The sequence below is a fragment of the Lissotriton vulgaris genome, chromosome 6 (assembly GCF_964263255.1).
Source record: "Lissotriton vulgaris chromosome 6, aLisVul1.2, whole genome shotgun sequence".
In the NCBI taxonomy this organism is placed as follows: Eukaryota; Metazoa; Chordata; class Amphibia; order Caudata; family Salamandridae; genus Lissotriton; species Lissotriton vulgaris.
The window spans coordinates 13,292,371-13,314,167 of NC_141694.1; the positions used below are offsets into that span (position 1 = coordinate 13,292,371).

The 21,797-nt window shown below is 47.4% G+C and overlaps 1 protein-coding gene across 1 annotated transcript in view; it reads left to right on the plus strand.

Moving 5' to 3' along the window:
* Positions 1-20,473, plus strand: part of LOC147706701 (solute carrier family 22 member 7-like) — a 217,545-nt gene extending 197,072 nt beyond the window's left edge. Inside the window, exons 11-13 of the mRNA XM_086925326.1 lie at positions 10,742-10,850; positions 12,205-12,411; positions 19,990-20,473. Coding sequence (XP_086781452.1) covers positions 10,742-10,850; positions 12,205-12,411; positions 19,990-20,281 — 608 coding nt within the window. The 3' untranslated portion in view covers positions 20,282-20,473. The remainder of the gene's footprint in view (positions 1-10,741; positions 10,851-12,204; positions 12,412-19,989) is intronic.
* Positions 20,474-21,797: the final 1,324 nt, after the last annotated feature.

Sequence of the window (21,797 nt, forward strand, 5' to 3'; positions counted from 1 at the left end):
GTTCCCACCACAGTGTCATGACTCAGTCATTAACCCGGGCCGCAGCAGATGCCATTATGGTGCAGGGCCTTCTGCACGTCTGTGCACTGAGTGCCATGCACCATGCAGTGCATGGCACACGTTGCACAGAGTTAAGTGGCGGCACTGTTTGTGCCCAGAGGGACATTTTGCGTTGACCTACCACCGGGTTCATGCCATGAAAAGGCTGTCGGAAAGGGATATCGTAATCCCGATGGTGGTGCCTGCCTAGGCAATGCCGCCATTCTGGGATGCTGCTCTGACCGCCACACCGTCTGTATCTACGGCGGAGGTCTTGCGTCCGACAGCTGTGCGTCTGTCCGCCAGTATCATAATACGGCAGTCGGACTGAAGGGCTGTGGGTGGTCGGACTGCCCGACGGGTTTTCGGCAGTCTGACCACCAACGACATAATCAGGCCCTAAACACTTAACATATTTTGAACATAGAAATGAAAAAAATTATATTCTTACCTGTGATATTATGTCCAACAATTCTTGACATCATATGTTTTGCAAGTATATTAAAGCCCCGAGTTCCTCACGGGTGATTTGCCGCACTCTATAAATGATTTATTGAAAGCCAATTATATTTTTGAAATTATATTAAGGACCAACACCAGTTTCACACCATCCAGACGAGTATTTCACTGCATCCCTTTGAGTCATTACAAAATATCAAGTTGACTGATTTGACGTTATCTTGCCTACTGATTTCACACTTTCGAGGTCAGTGATTACACTATGGGGCATATTCACAAGGAGCCATTGCCGAATTAACGCAGTTTTGCGCAGCCAAAGTCGTGATAAATTGACCTCAACATTCACAAGCAGGTGCTAACAGCCCACAGCACCAGTTATCAGGCTATAGCAGCCGCAATAAGGATCTCCACAGAGGACCCCCGCAAATATCGCTAATGAGATGCAGAGTAGGCGTTCCCGTGCCAAAACCCAGAACAACATCACACCTCAACATTCACAATGACCAGACAGAACCGCAAAAAAACACAAAGCACCCGATAAGCAAGCGTTAGCAGCAGGACATTTACACCTGCTGTGACATGGTGTAAAGTCGGATGGCAGCCTGCACCACAGAAGGGAGCACAGCCCACAGCCACACCTGAAGACAAACAGATGCCATGGAGCAACTGAACATGCAGCACGGACACCTAAGAGGGCCACAGCACCCACCAACACCACACCCAGTCCAGCAACACCCCGCCCCCCCGGACCCACCCCAAAACCCTGACCAAGAAACTGCACACCAACACCATGAAACACAAAACAAATATGTTGCCTGAGGTCACACAAGCAGGAAAATCAACACACATGCGTCGCCAGAAAATGGAGAACCAGTCATACAGCAAACCAATCAACAACACAAAACACCATACAAACAAAAGACAAAACAACCATCCTGATGAGTCCTAGTGGGTCCACACTGGACAATCTGTAGGACAGAGCCTGGAAGACGAAATCCAACAGAAGAAGGTGTGCCATGCCCCCAACAAAGGAAAGAGAGGAAGAGAGCAAGGGAGAGAGACGGAAGGCCTTGCAGGGCACCTGGCACCACTTGCCAACATGTGTGTGTGTATCGCCATCCGTACACAATGGGCCAGATTCACAGAATGAACTTAAGACTAAATCCTAAACGTACTACTATTTGGTATTCACAGAATGCACTTACTACTTTCGGGATTCACAAAGTGAACTTACGGCCCGGAGGCGGAGATTCCAGGCCAGAGGCGGTGCTTGCGGCTTGGAGGTGGAGCTTCCGGCTCGGGGGTGGGTATTTAGCCACAGCTGAAATCTCCACCTCTGGGCCAGAAGCTCCGCCCGCAAGCTCCATCTCCGGCCCGGAAGCTCCACCTCCAGGCCGTAAGCTCCGCCCCAAGCCGGAAACTCCGCCTCCGGGCCGGAATTTCCGGCCCGAGTGCGGACGTAAAGTTAGTAGTCTTAAATCTATTCTGTGAATACCGAAAGTAGTAAGTTCATTCTGTGAATCCCGAAAGTAATAAGTGCATTCTGTGAATACCAAATAGTAGTAAGTTTAGGATTTAGTCTTAAGTTCATTCTGTGAATCGGGCCCAATGAGCCCAAGGCCGTGTCCCAATTCCAGCCACAAAACCACACCACATTCCAAAACCGCAAGTAGTAGTCAGATAAACCTCAGGGATGAAAGCTCCATTGTTCTAATGCAGAAGGCGGGAGGACAGCTGCACCTCTGACCTTGTTCATGAACGCGCCTGGAACACCCTGAGAGAGATGCCAAGCAGATGTGGACGACTCCCACACCACGCATTGTGCAAAGGAACCATCCGACTCATCCACACCCCATGCACAGAAGCCCCTGCCTGAGGGACCCCGCAAGGGATGACCTTGACTGTCAGGGAAATAGCAACTCATTCTGCCCAACTTTGCACACACATTCGAATAATTGCTCATTGCTGTGGCATATCCTCCACACAACTGCAGCAGAACAGAAGAGTGCCGGTCCCACGAGACGCACCAAAGCAATAGCAGGCCATACCGGGCACATGCACACCCCCCGTCACGTGGAACAGTACGGTGCACCATGCTGCATTTACTGGGCATAGTGCCACTGGTAGTGCTGCGGATCAGTTACCGGATCAGCTTCCGCATTGCCTACGTCACCTTGGTCCAGCCCTGGTTCCACTGCCAAACATGCACATTTGTGTGTCCCAAGGATGTCTGCCTATCCAACACGATGGTAGCTGAACTGAATTGTGACTTGTGTATGCGCCCCCTGTTGTATCATGAACAGGAGTGTAACCGAGACAGCCGTGCATGGATGCCTTGACATGCTGCGTATGTATTGGCAGTTGTGCATGGGAGATTGCACAATTCCTTTTGTGCAGTGACCACATAGAGGTGCTACCCTATTGGTCTAGCATGCGGATTGGTGAAACGGCGTGGAGTGAGCACACCTGCCCGGACCAGTTAATGGATTGGCTCATGCTGGTGTTCCTTGAACACGACAATGACGTACTATTGGAACACATTGCATATGAAGCTGCGCAGGCATTCATGGATGAGTAACTACGTTCCTTCATCCACAACTGAGTGCCACCCACAACCCAGGTCCCAACAACATTTTGCATTGTGGGGATGGCTCACATATCCCAGTACAACAGAGGACACGTCAGCCATCATCCGAACTCTGGATGCATGTGCGTGAAACAACGTGTGTGTACACACACCTGTGCAAGGTGAGGCAGGTCCATGGTCGTAGCTACACAGCTTCGTTTGGCAACGTTGCCAATTCGGGCTCACTGCTGGGGTACAGCACACACACAGCACTGTGGCACAACATGTGAACCTGTCGGACCCGTTCACCTGAGCACTGTCAGCAGAGAAGACAATAGGCGCACTCCGGTGGCAGAGCACTACGCAGATCCCATGGGCAGTGAGTCGTGCCCCATCACACGGGGCAATGAGCAGACACCAAACAACACATGACTCGTCCAGCAAGGCAAGGTGGGCTGGGAGCATTGCCATCCGTTCTGATTTCCGTGCATTGTTGCAACAACAATGTATGAACCTCAACATGTATCCATGCTGCGTGCAAGTGTCACCAGCATGTCCCTGCCTGTTGTGGCCGTTGCCTCGACCGTACTGACACGCACATGCCAATAAAGTCCATGCAACCCACTGGTGTCTAACTGTGAGGTGTGTTGATTTGATTGTCCACTTGTGTGCCACAATGAGCATCGTCCCTACACAGGGAGGGACTGACTGATGCATGTGCAATGGTGGTGGGTCCCTTTTGCAGGTTCAACCTCTGTGAGCCAGACATGGTTTTGGGATAGATGCTGGCCGACATGTGCACATATGTGACTACAGCAATGTGAGTATGGTGTGCAACCTCTGAACATGTGTAGCAATGTCATACATCATAACAGAATGTGTCCACACAGAAGTGTGTAAGTGGGTATGCAACGTGCTGTTCTGTTGTCACATGTGATGTAGGCCACCACTCCTGGGCTGATACCGATTTGGTCAGTCCTACCCACAGCCCAATTCAACACATGGACGTGTGCCTAGTTTGGGGTGTCATGAGATTATTGTTGATGTGCAATGGGGACACAGCTAGTACTCGACTTCAGAGTCAACTAATTTGCCATGTGTCTCAGGATACACATGCACATAGATGTAAGTTACCATGGTGTACCTTCATGTGCAATCATTGTCCCAACATCCAGCCATACTTCTATACATGAGTGCACATAGTAATGACACAGCTGTGTGATTTAGAATGTTTTATTCACATTCAGGTGAGTGACGGAGCTGGTGCTGTACATGGCCATCCAAACCCACATCACATAGAAGCCCAGTGGTGGCCAAAGACTTCTATATGGAATGCCTCTTTACATCTAGGCCAATTCCCCACTGCCTGGAAAGAAGCTATGCTTGTGCCTATTCTGAAGAAAACAGATGCGGACCCCACGCAATTTTGTAATTATCGGCCCATCTCTCTCCTTCCGAAACCAGCGAAGGTCTTGGAAAAGGCCGTCCAATTACAACTCGCAGAATATCTGGAGACCAATTCCCTACTCCATGACTCCCAGTCCGGTTTCCGCACGGGTTTTAGCACGGGAACCGCACTGCTAGAAGTATCGGAGACCGTTCGAGAATGTGTGGATAAGGGCGAGGAGGCCATGCTGGTCCTCCTCAACCTATCCGCCGCCTTCGATACGGTGTCCCACAAAATACTTTTAGATCGACTGGAGCAGATTGGACTGGGCGGCACTGCCCTGTCGTGGATTAGCTCTTTTCTCCAAGGACGATCACAGAGGGTCCTTCTCAGACCGTTTAAATCTGGGTGCAAACCTCTTGTTTGTGGAGTCCCGCAGGGCTCAGCCCTGAGCCCACTGTTCTTTAATGTCTACCTGGCCCCTTTGGCCAAGGTAGTGGAATTATGCGGGGTCAGAGTGATCTCTTATGCTGATGATACACAGCTGATATTCTCCTTTAGAGATCACTCTGACTCCAGCCTCGCTAGCTTTCGCCACTGTCTGGGCGAAATCTGCTCTTGGATGGCTTCTAACCATCTTCGACTCAACACCGACAAGACGGAGGTCCTGTTTTTTAATCAAAAAATGACCATACCTCCCTCACTGTGGAGGCCAACGGTACTCAACCCCCCCCCCCCCATCCCGGTGCACACCGCCCGCAATCTGGGGTTCCAGTTCGACGACACGCTCTCCTGTAGCCCTCAAATTAACAAGGTTACTGCTGCCTGTTTTGGAAAATTAAAGATGATGAGAAAGATCTTCCCATTTCTGCCGATGGACGCGCGCAGAACGGTTACTCAGGCCTTAATAACCTCCCATTTGGATTATGCCAACAGTCTCTATGCTGGGGCCCCTTTGTATCAAATTGAACGCCTTCAAGTCGTTCAAAATGCGGCAGCAAGACTGATTGGCAATATCCCTTTCCGGCATCCGATCTCAGCGTTTCGCAAAGAGCTTCACTGGCTTCCTATAGCCAGCCGCATTAAGTTTAAAACGCTCATTCTTGCTTTCCGAGCTCTGAACGGAACCGGACCAGAATATTTAAGAAAGAGATTGAAACTATCTCACTCAGTCAGAGACTTACGCTCCAACAACCTACGTCTCATGACTGTTCCACGTTTCCGCCGCACAAGAATGGGTGGCAGAGCCTTTGCAGTCCTCGCTGCCAAACATTGGAACAGCCTTCCTTTAGACCTCAGATTTGCCCCATCCGAAGCACTGTTCCGTGGCCGTTTGAAAACGTGGCTATTTTCATCAATTTAGATAGATCCTCCTCTTCCTGCCTACAGCCTTAGCGCCGGGACACCCCCGATGGGGGTAGCCGTGCGCTCTACAAGATTCATAAATAAATAAATAAATAAATAAATAAATAAATAAATAAATAATAAAGACAGTCCTTTGGGGATTGAGAAGTGATTAGGAAGTGATTAGGAGAGGGCAGTCCACAGCAGGATTGCTGTGTGATAGGCCCTGGTGAAATGCCAGTCTGTGTCGGGGTCCGGGTGCATGTCGCAGAGTGTTCCGGGGGTCAGTAGGAGGTGTTTCTCAGGGCATGATGCCTAGGTCATAATCAGGCAGGGACAGGGCATATGGCGGTGATGGATGCTACTTCCTCCTTCCTCACTAAGTAATTACCACCCCTTTCTTACTCCCCTGATACAGGTTCTGTGTCCGGTGTGTCCGGTGTGTGTGGCTGGGTGATGGCTGCATCACTGTGTGCCACTGACACAACAGACTGTGAAGGTGATGGGGCAGCATCACTGTGTGCCTCGGACACATCAGGGGTCAGAGCTGTGTGTGTCGATGTTCCCGCTGCAGTCATCTGTGACCCGCTCAGTGGCAGCAAAGGCAAGATAAAGTTCTGCAGGGCATTGAGGTTCCCAGTTACTACTCGCTGGTGTCCAGCCGTGGCAGACAGACCTCCAGCCTGCATCTGCTCCATGGTCTTCATTGACCTCCGCATCTGTGCCAACTCTGTGCTCTGATCGCTGGTGCCTGTCTGGCCACACAGTTCTTGTATTAGATTCATTGCCCCAGTGGGGTCAGCCAAGGTATATGGTGGAGCATGGTGCGTACAGGGGGTGTCCGATTGGGACTGTACGTGGTCCCTGAAGGGACTCAGACACCCACGTATGGCATCGAGTTTGGCTGCCATGAGTTCAAAGCCTACCTGGAGCTGGTCAACCAACACCACCTGGCAACGCCACATACATTGTTGGTACTCCATGAATTGGTGATGTGTGTTTCCTGCTGTATGGTCTGTGCAGGGGGTGGGGTCACCTTGGGCTGCTGGTCTGCCCTGCTTCTGGGGATGGGGTGAGGAGGCTATCTACAATCCATTGGAGGGTGTCGGTGCAGATGACCAGGGGGTCCTCTTCATCGCCACTGAAGATATGTCTGGTCTGCTCTTCAGGAGGTGTTGTTTGTCCTTCTGCAATGTGATAGGGGAGATGCAGGTTAACAGAATTGGACATGTATGTTGGAGATCTGCAGATGTTTACGTTCAGACTGCATGCCAATGTACATTGTGACTGTTTTGGTGTAGCTGGCTATTTGATGGCAGTCAGTGTGTTTTTCGACTATATGATGGATGATCTGAGTGTACAATTACCACGCATGTCCAGGACCTGTTCTGAGTCGTGTCCTATGGTGCTGGTGTTGCACTTTGTACCTCATTGCCGTCATTGCAGATGTTCTGTGATTGCTATGTGTGTGCTGCATTGTGGTGGAGTTGCCCCTGCAGCTCTGATTTCGTGTAGCCTCCTCCCTTTGAGGCGGAGTGCCTATGAATTGTGCGCTTTTCGGGGCCTGTTTTGTTTTTGACTTGGGTCATTTGTGCTCTCGGACAGATTTTGTGGCCTGGTGCATTGTTCATCTTCTGCGTGTATTGTACGGCATGGGTTATGTGTGCACGTGGACATGTCAGAGTGTGACCTGGTCCTTTACGGATGTGATCCGCACTGGGCTAAATCCATGTCGATTCGTGGGCCATCTCATGTTTAGGGCTGCTGCCATGCGATCGGGCATGCAATGTTACTTGCATAGTCAGCGTGGGTCACAGAGACACTGCTTTGATGGATTCATCACATGTGCATGGGTGGGTTGTGTTATTGGTGGTCTGGAGGGGGCCCCTTTGTGCACATTGTGGACGGGGGCCTACTTGGTGTTTCTAATTGTACTACGGTGTGCCACGCCTCTCAGTGAGATGATCCAGGGTCATAGTAGGTGTGCAGTGTGCTACACATAATTTTGCATGTGAGCTATTGTGCCCATCTCCATCCGTCCCCCCCGTGCCTGGACGTTATTCACCCTGTTGCTGTTGGGTCCGGTCATATCGTGCTGTGTCCTGGCCCCAATTCCTGTCTCCGTCTCCACACTGCTGACTGTGGCCACCATTTCCTCCAGCTCATCAGTCTCCTCCTGTGTCCCAGGACTCCCACCTCCAGTCGCCGTTGCTGCCTTCCTGCTGGCAGCGAGCTTCTCCTTGGTTTGGCTGTGCACTTCATGTCAGCGCCTCTTGACCTCCTCGCCACTCCGACTGCATTGACGTGGTTGACAATGGCCTGCCATATTTCCGTTTGGGCTTCCAGTGCCGCAGTGGAGGTGGCGGACAGTTGTTGGTAGTGTCCTATGACCTCCGTGACGATGGTCCGGTCTTCCTGCGGACTGAACCCCGTCTTCCTCTTCCTCTTGTCCTTGCCCTTCCCCGAACATGGGGTTCCATGCTGGTCCTCCATGGGGCTTGTGGGGTTCGGCTTGTCCTCTACACTCGGTCCGGGTGCGTCCATGGTGCTACGCAGTTTGAAATGTTTCTCTTTTTTTTCTTTTATAGTGCATTTTCCTGCCAGACGCGTGGGGTTTGCAGGCCTGTGGCTGGTTTTCTCTGATTTTTGTACCGCGAATGGCCTCATCGTATGTTTTTTTGCGTTCGCGTTTCACATTTTTGCTGCTTGGTGTTGATTTTCGCGCAGATTTTTGATGCGTTATCTGATGGCTATCGCATGCTTCTGCATTGCTGTGAATTCCACGTTGACACAGGGTTATTTTCCCGCGATGGGCTGCAATGTTGAAAGTTGCGTTTCCCTACTCTTGAGGTAGATATCACACGTTCTTGTGAATATACCCCTATATCTTGGTTGCGAGGCCGGACTGACCATGTTGGACATTGGGTGTTACCCTGGAAGGCTGAGGTCGCTTTTATTACTGGGGAGGAGGTTTTGTGGAAGTGCTGCAATTTTAAATGCACTGCAGAGGTAATTGTATATGCAACACTTTTCATGCAACAATAAAAGTGCCAAGATACCTCTAGTGATTAGTGTACCTACTGGAGGGAGATCAGAGTGTTGTCTAGTAGCAGGATGACTCGTCTAAGGTAGCCCAGAGGGTTACTATGCCTGCTGCAAAGAACATGTACTATGTAGATCACAGAACAGTATTTTATGTGCACTGCTCAGTGTGTTACTGTTTTTTTGTCTCAGAGACCCTTTAGTTATTGTGCATTTCATAAGTTACAATCATAATCTAGCAGAGTGAGCTATGAACTGCCATCAAAAAGCTGGATGGAAAGTACATGGTACAAGTTGGAAAGTTATTTTTTTGTTTTCCAAGTCATAGATTATCCAAATTTTGCTCAAAGGGATTTGTTTGAGGGGAATAATACATTGTTATTAGTGAAATCAACCCCAACTACTGTGTTAAGTTCAGAATCCGGATTTTGTGATGCCCCAGACCAAGCACTATTAGAAAAATGCCTTCCTATATGGATGACGTGAATCCTACAACTCAGTGTATATATCAAGGACCCCCTGAACATAAATTTGTTCAATTCCTAGGTCAGGGAAAAACAATTATGCAGAAAAATAAACCTAGGCAATTGTATACTGCTGCCTACACAATGGTATAGGGGGAAAAAATAGCACATCAAAGCGAATTCTGTCGTTACTATTAAAAATATTTTTTAATCAGTCATAAAAACAATTTATTTTAACACATTCATAAAAAAAGCTGTATAGCCATACAGTCAGGAATAGATCAAACATGGAATAATGATTAACAATTCATTATAAAACAACAATTTTAAGGACAAAATAAAATACAAATATATAACAAAGGCAAAAAATATATAGTGGCACAATAATTATCGATGCTCGTTTCGGTGAACTAGCGCCTTCTTCAGGACTAGCCACAAGTTACTAAATTTCAATCACAGCACCCATACGCAAAGAACAAAAAACTGACGATATCCCTGATAATAGAAGTCTTCAAATTTCTACAAAGGTCTTTCAATTATCATCCTCAGGTATAACTTTTGTAAAGTGCTGGTTTATGGATCACTTCTTCGTGATGTCGAAAAGGGCCAGAATATGTCACATAATACGATATTGCTGTTTTCCTTAAGTGTTTTGGCTCTAAGACGAATTCTCAGTTGGTCATAAAATCGATTTAAAAAGGTTGAACTTTTTGTTAGGTTCCGTAGAGACAGCCTGATTGCAGCTTCTCTAATAAAGCTTGATAGAAAATTTGGCCTTCGGTTCAAGCCGGTGTAGCTGATAGCTAATAAAAATGATAAAGATCTTAAAACCAAAGGCGAACAAACAGTCCTGGCGTCTTGCGTCACAGGAACCGGGTGAATATCCTACAACTTGCAGTCCCCTTTGCCTAAAGTAACATGTTCTATATACTGATTTACACACGTTTGATTCATTATCTGTGTATGTGTGTGCTGTAAAATACTCCGACCACCTACATTGGTATGAGAGGTGCTATAAAACAAATCAAATACATGTGAGAGAGGGGTATGGAGAGATGAGAGACTCTGTTGGAGGGTGATAGTGAGGGAATCATTAAAAATCCCCAACAAAGATTGTCGCATCCTGGTGCACAGTTCGGTCATTATGATCTATGCATTGAAAGTTAATACAATCTAATGAATATATAATAAAAAATGTGTTGTAGAATGCACAGTTTTTGCCATTTTTCCCACATTTTCTTGGTAGGGAAAACCCTTTAAGTGTTGTTGTAGATGTCAGGCTCGCTCGCTATGCACCCTACAGGAGCTGGCCTGACATCATTTGCCAGGTTTCTAGTCTGACCTTGCTTGGTTGACGGGGAATGATTCTGTCTCAGAGTCTGTACTTGTGCGGGTACCTACCCACTGTACGGTAACTACTGATATTTCCTTTCCTCTCAGAATACGGCATAGTGCGTTCTGTAATCGCCATCTTGGGAAAGGGTTTCTCCGAAGCTGCTTTCACCACTGCCTTCCTCTACACTGCAGAGCTGTACCCAACAGTACTCAGGTAAGGGATGAGGTCGAGAAGCATGCAATAGGGGCATTATAGATAAAACACAAATCGCCCGATTCACAGAACTAATCTGAGACAAAATCCTAAACTTACTACTTTTGGTATTCACAGAATGCACTTACTACTTTTGTTTAAAATTACTACTTTTGGTATTCACAGAAGGCATTTAGTAGTACTGGACTAACATTACTACTACTAAATGCCTTCTGTGTGCCCTCCTCGCCTCCCCATGCCTCTCAACAGTCGTCCTAGGGCAAGCAGACTGTCCAGGCCATCAATGGTAGGTGGCAGAGCAGTCAATCTACCCCCAAATCACAAAGGTGTGATGCGTATCTAGTCGGTTTGTCAATGTAAGAATGGGAGTCTTGTACCTCTAGATGTAGTCTGATTTTTAAGGATAAACAGCTGGGAGTCCATTAGTGACAGCAACTCTCTAGACTCTGCTTGCCTATGTGTGTGTGTGTGTGTGTGTGGGTGTGTGTGTGTGTGTGTGTGTGCGTGTGCGTGTGTGTGTGTGTGTTAAAGGATAGTGCTGAAGTGACAGCAAAACTCTGGACTCTGCTTGCCTGTGTGTATATGTGTGTTTGTGTGTTGAAGGATGGTGCTGAGGAGCCAGAGACAGTTGTTTATGTGAGTGAACTGATTGGTGGTGCTGGTAAGTGGCATCTATTCTGCTCACCTATGTGTTTTGGTAAAGTATGGTGCTAGAGGCCCAGGGTACCTACGCCCACCTGAGGCTGCATACTTTCGTTTATGGTGAAGGATGGTGCTGGTTAGCCAGTGGTATTCACAGAGGAGACTGTGTACTGACATTTTTGTGGTGACCATGCTGCTGGAGAGTCAGTAGTATCCACATTTGAGACTGCAAACAGTGTTCCCCTAATGAAGTATGCTGCTGGGGGAGCCTAGGGTCACACTCAAGACTCTTCATACCTATGTATGTGTCATGAAGGATGGTGCTTGGTTAGCCAGTTGTATCCACAGTGGAGACTGTGTGTTTGCATGTGACTGTAGTGAAGAATGGTGCTGTGTGACGAGCAATACCCACACCAAAGAGCCTGTGTATTTAAGTGTGAGTAGTGAAAGATGGGGTGGGGAGAATTGGTGGTATTTACACTAATTACACTGCACACCTATTAGTATGTAGTGAAGTGTGGTGCCGTTTAAACCATTTGTAGTCACACTAATGAATCTGTGTGCTTCTGTTTGAAGTAAAGGATGGTGCCAGTGTGCCACTGGTAGCCCTGCTAATGAATCTGTGTACCTCTGTGTGAACTGAATGGTGGTGACAGTGTGCCACTGGTAGCCACACTAATGAACCTGTGTACTGTGTCCCTTCTCTCTGCAGACAGACTGGTCTTGGCTTTACCTCCTTCGTGGCTCGGATAGCCAGTGCCACGGCACCGCTGGTGATGCTGCTTGAAGACTCCTGGGTGCTGCTCCCCTCACTCATATTCAGCGTGGTGGCCCTGCTGTGTGGGAGTGTGGCCTTCCTGCTGCCAGAGACCACCCATGTGCACCTGCCGGAGACCATTGAAGATGTGGAAGGGGACAGGTGAGTGGGGATGATGGAGGGAGAGCAGGATCCTGAGGTGACTGTCTTTTTATAGAGTGAGTGGTGTGCAGCAGCTGCACAGGGAATGTGTGCAATGGCCTGATGCATGGTATGGTAGTGTAATGAACCATGTTATAAAAGCGAATGCAGGTAAAGAAGTAGGGACACCAAATTCAAGGAGATGTTTGAGAGTTACGACTATGCCATTATGGGTTTGTAGTTAAACAAAGGGTCACACTTCAGACACTGCACCGAGTGTTCAGGGTAAAACCCCTCTCCTGTATCTGGGGCCTTTGGACACCCAGGGAGAACCAACACATGACAAAACACTGCTTGCATGACACACGCCAACTTCAGGTAATAATAATAATAACCCAGTATTTGTAAAGCGTGAACTATGTTATGTTATAAATTTTATAGAGCGCACAGCTGCCCCAGCAAAGGGGCGTCCCAGTTCTAAAACTGCACACTGTTATAGGCAAAATAGGTGATGCACAGAGAACCAAATATGCAGGGAAGAGATGAGTTTTAATGGCTTTACGGAACAGCACATGGTTTTGGATACTTCTGATACTCACAGGAAAAGAGTTCTAGAGCTTTGAAGCAAGAGCGCGAAAAGAGCGCCCTCCAGCCCGGACTCTCCTTACCCTGGGGACAACCGCCCAGGTGCTGGCCCATAGAATGCAGCTGGCGGGAGGATGAATAGGGCGTAAGGAGATTCGCCAGAATATCAGGGGATTGAAGAGTCAGAATTCTATGGGTGATACAGAGAGTTTCAAACTCAATACGTTTTCGCCAGCGGCAACCAACGCAGTCTACGGATAGCGTCAGTTGTAGGCAAGCTGAGGAAGGTCCGGGCTGCAGACCTTTGTGCCCTTTGCAGGTGGAGAATCTCAGCTCTGTTAGCTCCCAGGTATGGCGAGCTGGCATAGCCCAGCCTGGATAATATAGTAGCCTGGACGATCAACTGACGGATGGTGGGGTTGAAGAATCCCAACAGTGGTTTAAGCCCTTGTAGGAGCCCAAAACAGGTCTCAGCTACAGCTTTAATTTGGGCCTGAAAAGTCAGAGCGGAGTCTACCCATACTCCCTGATCTTTTACTGTCTGTTTAGGAACAAAAGCATGGACTCGAGATATGTGGGAAACGCGCACCCCCGCTGATATGGATTCGTTGTGACACTGAGAGCTAGGATATTGATCCAGATATTGTGTACCCTTGTCCTGAGGAAGCCGGAAGAAATTGAAGGCTGAAACGCACACTCGTCGACAGATTGAGGAGTCCAATTAATTTGAACTTAGTTAAAGTGTATAGGCGCACAGTGGTAAATAAGAAAGAGGTTTGATACCTCTTGTGCGAAGGGAACTACTTCAGAGTGTATCACTCATACTGAGGAGTGTACATGTATTGTTAGGGTTTGTATATGGTGTATACATTGTGTATATGCACATTTGTATGTTAGTTTGTGAAATTGATCAATGTGTGATCAATATTTGTTTATGTTTATGATTAATTTATGTTTAATTAACTGATGTGCCAGAAACCTGCCTATTGGTATGTGCACCTAACAGAATTATGAGTATTTGTAGCCACATAAAAAACTGAGAACGTCAGGGTAATTAACAGTGCCTTAGACGCAAATAAAAGAGTGATTCATCCCTCCATACTTCTTTGTTATATCTTTGAGATGTCTGTTTAGGAACAGGTGGACAGCCCAGAGTGGATGGCCACCAACGCTCACTCCACAGTTGAGTATCTTTCCCCACCAACAAGATCCCAGATATACTAGCATTGTGTTGGAGGCAATTGGCGGTCATACAGTCTGGAATAGCTGTTAGGACTTCCTTGAACTTAAACACATCCTGGGCAGAGTCATCTGAAAGTGCCACCACCAACTGTGTATCGTCTGCATACCATACCAGTTAATCCTCTGCTCCTGGCTACTGCTGCTAAGGGTTGAATGTAGATGTTAAATAGGGTTGGGCTCAAAGCCGAGCCCTGAGGAACCCCTTGGTGAACAGCATGTACCTGGGAGCAGAAAGGGGGGACAGACACTTGGAAGATTCTCTCCGATAGAAAGGAGGAGAACCAGCCCAGGGCAGGGCCTTCAATGCCGATGTCCTGCAGCAAGATCTGGTGGGACACTGTGTCGAACGCAGCGCTTAGATCCAATAGGATCAGAGCTGAAGTGCGACCGACATCTAACCCTCCCCTTAGATGTTCTGCTACAGCCAAAAGGGCAGTTTCAGTGCTTTGGCATGGGGGAAAGCCATTCTGGGGAGAGTGAAGCAGATTGTTAACTCCGATGAACCTTGTGAGAATAGAGTTGATGTAAGCTTCGACGATCTTAGATACTAACGGAAGGAGAGAAAGAGGGCGAAAATTCCCTGGTTTAGAGGCATCCAATGTGGGTTTTTTAAGTAAAGGGACCACCTTGGCATGTTTCCAAGCCCTGAGGACTATTGCAGAGGACAGAGATAGGTTGATAAGTTTGCAAAAGGGGAAAGAAGCTGAGGTAGAATTTTTTTTAATTGGACCTGTTTGAGAGGCTCTGCAGGGGATCCGGATTTAGGTTTATTGCAGATCGTGCACATCCCTTCTTGAGAGAGCGCTGGGAAAACAGAGAATGTGGTGTTATCGGGGGCCACAGGAGGGGCGTGTCCTAATCTTAGTGTGGAGGAAGCTCCTGTAGATGTTCTCTACCTTCTTAATAAAGAAGGCGGCAAGGACTTCACATTGCTGATTGGAGGAGAGAGTGGGAGCTTTGGGTTGCCCCAAAGATTTAAGTTCTTTGAGCGTGGAAAAGATACATTGAGCGAGGTTACTGCTATTTCTGATCTTGTCTGCAAAGTAGGCTGCTCTTTCCTTCTGAATGGCCCTGTGATAGCTCTAATCACCCCTAAGGGTCTCAAGGTGCTGCAGGCCGTTGGGGAGATTAAGTAAGCTATTGCCCAGAGTCACAGAGTGCTGAGCTGAGCCGCCGCCGGCGCCGGGAATCGCACCGTGAGCCCTGTGCTCAGAGTCAGTCACCAAGGCCACTATGCCACACCTCTCCCACTTCTTGCGTAAGGTGGAGTCAGTGGCTTAACATAAACGTATAGGGCCTCCCTGCAGAATACGGTGAGGGGCCCTCAGGGGCTGCTGAGACTCCCACTGCACTGCAGGGGCTTTTGTTATGAATCAGGAACTAACTTTGGAAAGCTCTTGGTGGCTGGCTGAGACCTCAATTGAACCCCTCATTGTCCCAAGGGAGAAGCCAGGATTGAAAACAGCTCACTTTTGAAAACATACCTGTAACAGCAAAGGAGGAGCACGAAGCATCCCTTCTACCGTACATCCTCCTATCCATTAACCCTTTCATCATCTCACCAATTGATTCACTCAGCATTTCATTCTCTTATCTCTACACCATCGTTCCACTCACTCTCCTCTCTTTATTTTCTATTATCTTTACTTCTCCCCTTCATCCTTCCTCAAATGGTTCCTTCCTTCCTTACCTCCTTCCTTTCACCCCTAATTCCTTGCTTCTCACACTGGCTAGTTATGATCGGGTCCAGATATTGCCAGGGGAGGTCTTCAAACAACTCCAACCCTCCGAGGGGCAGATCATCGCACTGCCCCAAGCCTCAGAGGGGCAGATCATCCCACTGCCCCATCCCTCAGAGGGGCAGATCATCCCACTGCCCCAACCCTCACAGGCAGAAAGGGACGTGACTCGTCGACAACCTTCGCTACATGGCTACCACCTGGAGCAGTCGCTAGGCTACTAGCCACATCTACCTGACTTATTCAGATAGGAAGCAGGAAGAGTAATCAGGGGGTAGTACCACATTGGCGTAACTGTGCTTGCTTGGGGAAAAGGGGCAGAAGCGACCGCCTGAGTGGCTTGTGTAGAGAAACAGCCCTGCTCCTAGCTTTTATTGTCATACCTGGATGAGATCAGTAGATGACTGTGGCCAAGAACCTCCACTAGTGAGGTGGGAGATGACCGGCTCAAGAGAACCCCCTGGCATTTGCTCCAACCGTATGCTGGAACCTGCCCCATCCAGGGGCGGCTCTAGGCTCATGGTGTCCCTGGGCAGGGAGCGTAGGTAGGGGGCTCCGGAAGAGGGGGTCCGGGCGGGGCGGAGTGCGGAGGCCAGTGAAGAGGGGGGGTCAGGATGTTTGGAAGTGGAACAGAGCCGGAGGCCGCCAAATCCTTGCCAGGGGCCGCCACGCAAATATGTATCCATCCTCAGAAGATTATTATATTAAGGATATATATTGTCGTGGTGGCCCCTGGGGTTTGGTGGCCCTGTGCAGGTGCACAGCTTGCACATGCCTAAGGCCGCCCCTGCCCCATCCGGTGCTTGCTTGAGTGTGCCTCTTCAGGAGCATCCGTAGAAAGGAGGGTTAGTATCAATTAGGATTGATAATGAATCATGTTGCAGGCAAAGTGAAAATCAGGGCTTCCTTCAAAGATGGCCGCCCCCTTAGTAGAATCAGGACAAAGGAGGAGGGAAAGTCCCTTCCCCTTCTGTGAATGGATCTGCCATTTTACTGACAACTCTCCTGTGGAGTGCGCTTTCTTCTCCTAGATAGACAGCACTTAGTGACTGTGTTGATGGACACTGTTGGCTCTAAACTAAAGATGCCCCTTATCAGAAAGTACGACTCATTTCTGAAGTCACCGCAGTTATCTGTGCATCAGGCTGGTGATGTTATATGAGAAGGTGTGCGAAGGGGAGCTGTGGACAACAGGATCAGGTGACTTAAGATCAGCTTGGAAGGACAGGAATGTATAAGTACATCTATTAGAGACAAATGACTTTAACAACTTAGACAAAAGTTGGCCCAGCACTCAAGTAAGCGCTAATATAAGTAATGATTGTTAGTAAACCGTATTCACAAAACAAAACAATCCGTCAAGATCTTCCCATTCAAAAAAAGGCACATGAGAATATTGACTGTAGGTAAAAAATTTCTTTTATTCTTAATTGAAATGCAAATGTCTTAAAATTCATGATCGCCGACGTGTTTCGTCCTCATGCGGACTTCTTCAGGGCTTGCTGCAGTTAAGAATTTCTTGAGATGGAGTATTTATAATCAGATCAAAATTGAGGAATAAACCAATATAACATGACCCTTTCAGTTCAGTGCATCAGAGTAATATCCCAAGAAAAGACCCGATTGGCATGTGTGGTCCTACATCTATGAGAGAGTTCACTATGGTACATGGATTCATGCAGGAGAGGGTGCCACCAAACATTTCATCACAACATCAGCAGAAAAGAACTATAAAGCACACAAACCTGGCCCTCACACACTGCCATGTCCTATACCAGTCCTTATAAGCACCTCCAAACGAGGATGTATGAATCAGCACTGGTGTATTCCATATAACTGAGACAAACTTCACAACCATATGCAGAATCACTGCCGACCCCAACAGGACAGTCCGGCAGTGCCACCTTCGGAGGCTCAAGGTGAGAGATGTACAAGGCTGTACTACATAAAGCAGAGGGTTGCACAGGGTCTAATGCTTAAAGCAATCACCCCTGATGCACTGTGATGTAGTGTTCACTAAAAGGTGTGTCCTTCACCTGTTTTCTAAATTAGAACAGGGTTCGGGCACTCCTGGAGCCAGGACATGGGACATCCAAGGGTACAAGACCCCGTTTGTATCAAATGAGGTTATTTTTTGGTGGCGTTGAGGAACCCTCAAACTGCTACCACCCCAAACTGAAAATCAAGCACATACTTTTAACATGCAACTCCCCAGGTGATGTGGGCTGGAAACTCAGAATTCAGTAACATACAATAAAGACTAATCAAGCAGATAACATTTGCCGTTCATTAGCATAAAGTCAAGCCTACTGGTTTTGACATTGATTGTACACAATAACAACATCAGACTTGAGGCCTTAACAACCTTTGCCTACGGGGTTTAACAAAACCTTTTATTATGTTTCCCATTCACAGTAACCCAACCAAATCTATTGTTATGTTATGTTATGTTATTTCAACTTCTATAGCGCACAGCTGCCCCAGCAAAGGGGCGACCCGGCGCTTTTGACTGGCAGAAAGAACAGAACAACCATAGTGATAAATAAGGCAGAACAATGAATAGCAACGATAGCAACAATAGCAATCCGTTAGGGTCTAGGAGGGAATAGATGTGTTTTAATTGCCCTCCTAAACAGAAGAAGATGATCGATGGCGCGGATGTGGGCTGGTAACGAGTTCCAGAGCTTTGCTGCTAAGTAGCGGAAGGAGCGTCTTCCCGCTCTGCAGCGTTTAAAGCGTGGAACTAACGCCAGATTTTGGCCCATTGACCTCAAGGAACGGGAAGGAACATAGGGGGTTAGAAGGTGCTCAAGGATCTGGGGGGAGGACAGTTTAAGAATCTTAAAGGATAGACATAGAGTCTTAAATTCAATCCTTTGAGCCATGGGCAGCCAATGGAGTTTTAAGCACTCTTTCGAACACATGATTAATGTTTGAGTCACAGTGCATACTTCACATTTTACACCAGGTAGCCAAGCAACCTCTCAGCACCCACACCAGAAGGGGTTCCTTACTCACAGGGCAACCCAGTGGCCCAGCCTTGACAAAACCTTAAATTATAAGGAAGGAAAGCCCAAAAATAACCAGCTATAGAGTCTCGCAAATGGCACTGCCTACAATAAATTAAAATACACAAGGCTGACGCTTCAAATAAAAACCTTAAAAACTGTTTTAATTTAGATTTTCAAAATGATAAGGTCAGTTTTAACTTTTTTTATTCAATTCAATTCAATTATCTTTATTCGGATAAAAATACATATCCATTAAAGCACTGATCAAAATACCAGCAATAAAATACATAGAACTATAGTAAAATACACAGAAATAAAAAATATGGCAACATCATAAAAACACTTTCCCGATAGAGACCTGTGAGAACAGATCAAACTGCAGCATAATAATACAAGAGTTTGTAAAATGCAATCAGGTGAGTTACAAAACAGCAACCTAAAACAATTCCAAGGTAAAAAACATAAAGTAAGCATCAAGCTATCAGAACGGGTACAAGAATGAGAATTTATAGCAATGTCACATGATTTGCGCAAATCCTTAAGAAAAGTTCTGTTTACAATTTTGAAATGTAAAGAGTGGTAGGAATCCTCAAAACAATTATTACATTATGCCCGCCAAGCAAATATGAAATACTGGTGCCCAGAGTTCTATGGTTTGACTAATCCATGTTTTCAATGAAAGACACAATTTGAAGCATCTTATTTGTCAGTTCTGGTTTTCTAGTAATCAAATCCTGAAATGGAAGCATTGGAGTGACAGTGTAATAGGTCCATGCTCTCGGGGAGGGATAAAGACAGGAAGAGGCACGACAAATGCATGTCATGGACAAATGAGAAGAAAGAATATTAGATTGACGATGGAGACAGGAAATGGGAAGCCTATGGGCGGGTTGAAGCCCATAAAGTATATACAACATGTCTCTTATAGACAGCACATGCACTGTCTAGCTGAGACCTAACTAGGAATTTTCACTGTTTAGAATATATTTTCCTAACACTCGTGTTTCTTCTGTTTCCAACAGGAACAACACTGCCTTTCCCCACAGCCAACGCGATGGGCAAAATGGAATCTCCCTGACAGACTTGTGCCAGGAAGAGGGTATATACAGGAGGACAAGTCTGTCTGACAACATCCGTCACAGCAAGGAGGCTGCTCTCCCAGAAAGTGCATCCTGTGTCAACGGTGCCCTGCAGAGTCAGGCCAAAGCCAGCAGCAGTGTGGGCCATCGGCCTGTTGGGGGCGCCCTTAGCGAGTGTGAACAGTCCTCCAGAAACCATGAAACCCCTGCAGAGAGGGCACCAGAGGACAAGTGACATCCAGAAGTGTGAACTGGATGGCAGATGTGTTCAGCCACTTCAAAGACACAGCTAATGCACTTTCAGCAGCAACAAGGCAGCTGCAATCACTTGATATATCAGTTGAAGCGTCTACACCACCTTCGTCACCCATACAAAACAGTCCTTCAAGATGGATGACAAGCTCGCTGCGGTTGTCCAAGACCACAAGCCCACCTTCACTACAGCCCGCCCTCTTTAGTGCCTTATAAATTGTATCATAGCCTCGTTACATTTACCCCGCTCACTTCTTAGTGAAATGGTGAGCTCTGCTGGGTCTGCTTAGGCCTGGAACTCAGTATAGAAAAGATTTCTATAAGTAAATGTGACTTTTGGGTTTGATTTCAGATTTTTAGCAGGTGCTATGAGGTGCACAAATTGAGGACGTGTTGAGGAAATGGAAAATGTAAGGCATAATGCAGATTGGGAATTTCATAAGATGCTCCGGGAATCCATCACCTGACCCATTACTACAGTACTTATAAATGGAGAGCAAAAAACTGAAGAGCGGAGGGCCCGATTTACAGAATGAACTTAAGACTCGATCCTAAACTTACTACTTTTGGTATTCACAGAAGTTAGGTGTTTGTCTTAAGACAGAGTTAAGACAGACTTACTTAGAGCTGTCAGCCTCCCTCCGGCATGTAGCTCACTCGCCACAATCAATGGCATAGTGAACCCCCAGGGTTGATGAGTGTGTGCTCACCAACATAGAGACATTATGAGAGGGAACATTTCCTCCCAAAACCTTGGGAACAACTGAGCTGTACCAGCTGCTGTTTCCATAGCATCATCTGGAAGGAGTTCATATTCTGTGGAACTACAACTATATGTCAAATGTTTTTTTTTGGAAAGCTTTGAGAACACACTCTGATTCACATAGGTGTGCCCTTTTTTATATTAAATGCTAATCTTACCTGAGTGACAAGAAATGTGTGCTCCTGTGACAAATACTGATGAGTGAATTAACAAATCTGTCCCCCCTTCTGGTGTGTGCCTTATGGCATCAGTAAGCATTTGCCAGGCTCGACCCCAGTGGTGAGATGGTGGGCCAGTGTTGTAACAATAGCCCCTGCATCCCCTGCCCCTCCGGCACTATGCCTGGGTGGAGGAGCTCCTGGCCTGAGAGCTCCTGACTGGGTCTTGAGCTTGGGGGCCTCCTCCATGTACTTTGCAGGGGGCCCCATCAAGTCACTGCGTTGGGCTCCCGTACCGCCAAAACCTCGTATACAGATGGGGCACCGGCTCGCTGGCACAGCGATGGAGCAGAAACCTGGGACCCAGGAGTCCACCCACCAGAGAGCCATCCTTTCATTGCCTCAGAAGGTCTGCTCTCCTTGGTGTGTGCCTCACAACACACATTCTTACTACCTGGGACTGGCATGTAAGGCATGGTGGACCTGAGCAGGACATATCAAGAGCGCCCACACGCAAGAAGAAAACATGGAATGGCCATGTTACAAATTATGCGGCCAAAAATATTTTTATCACAACA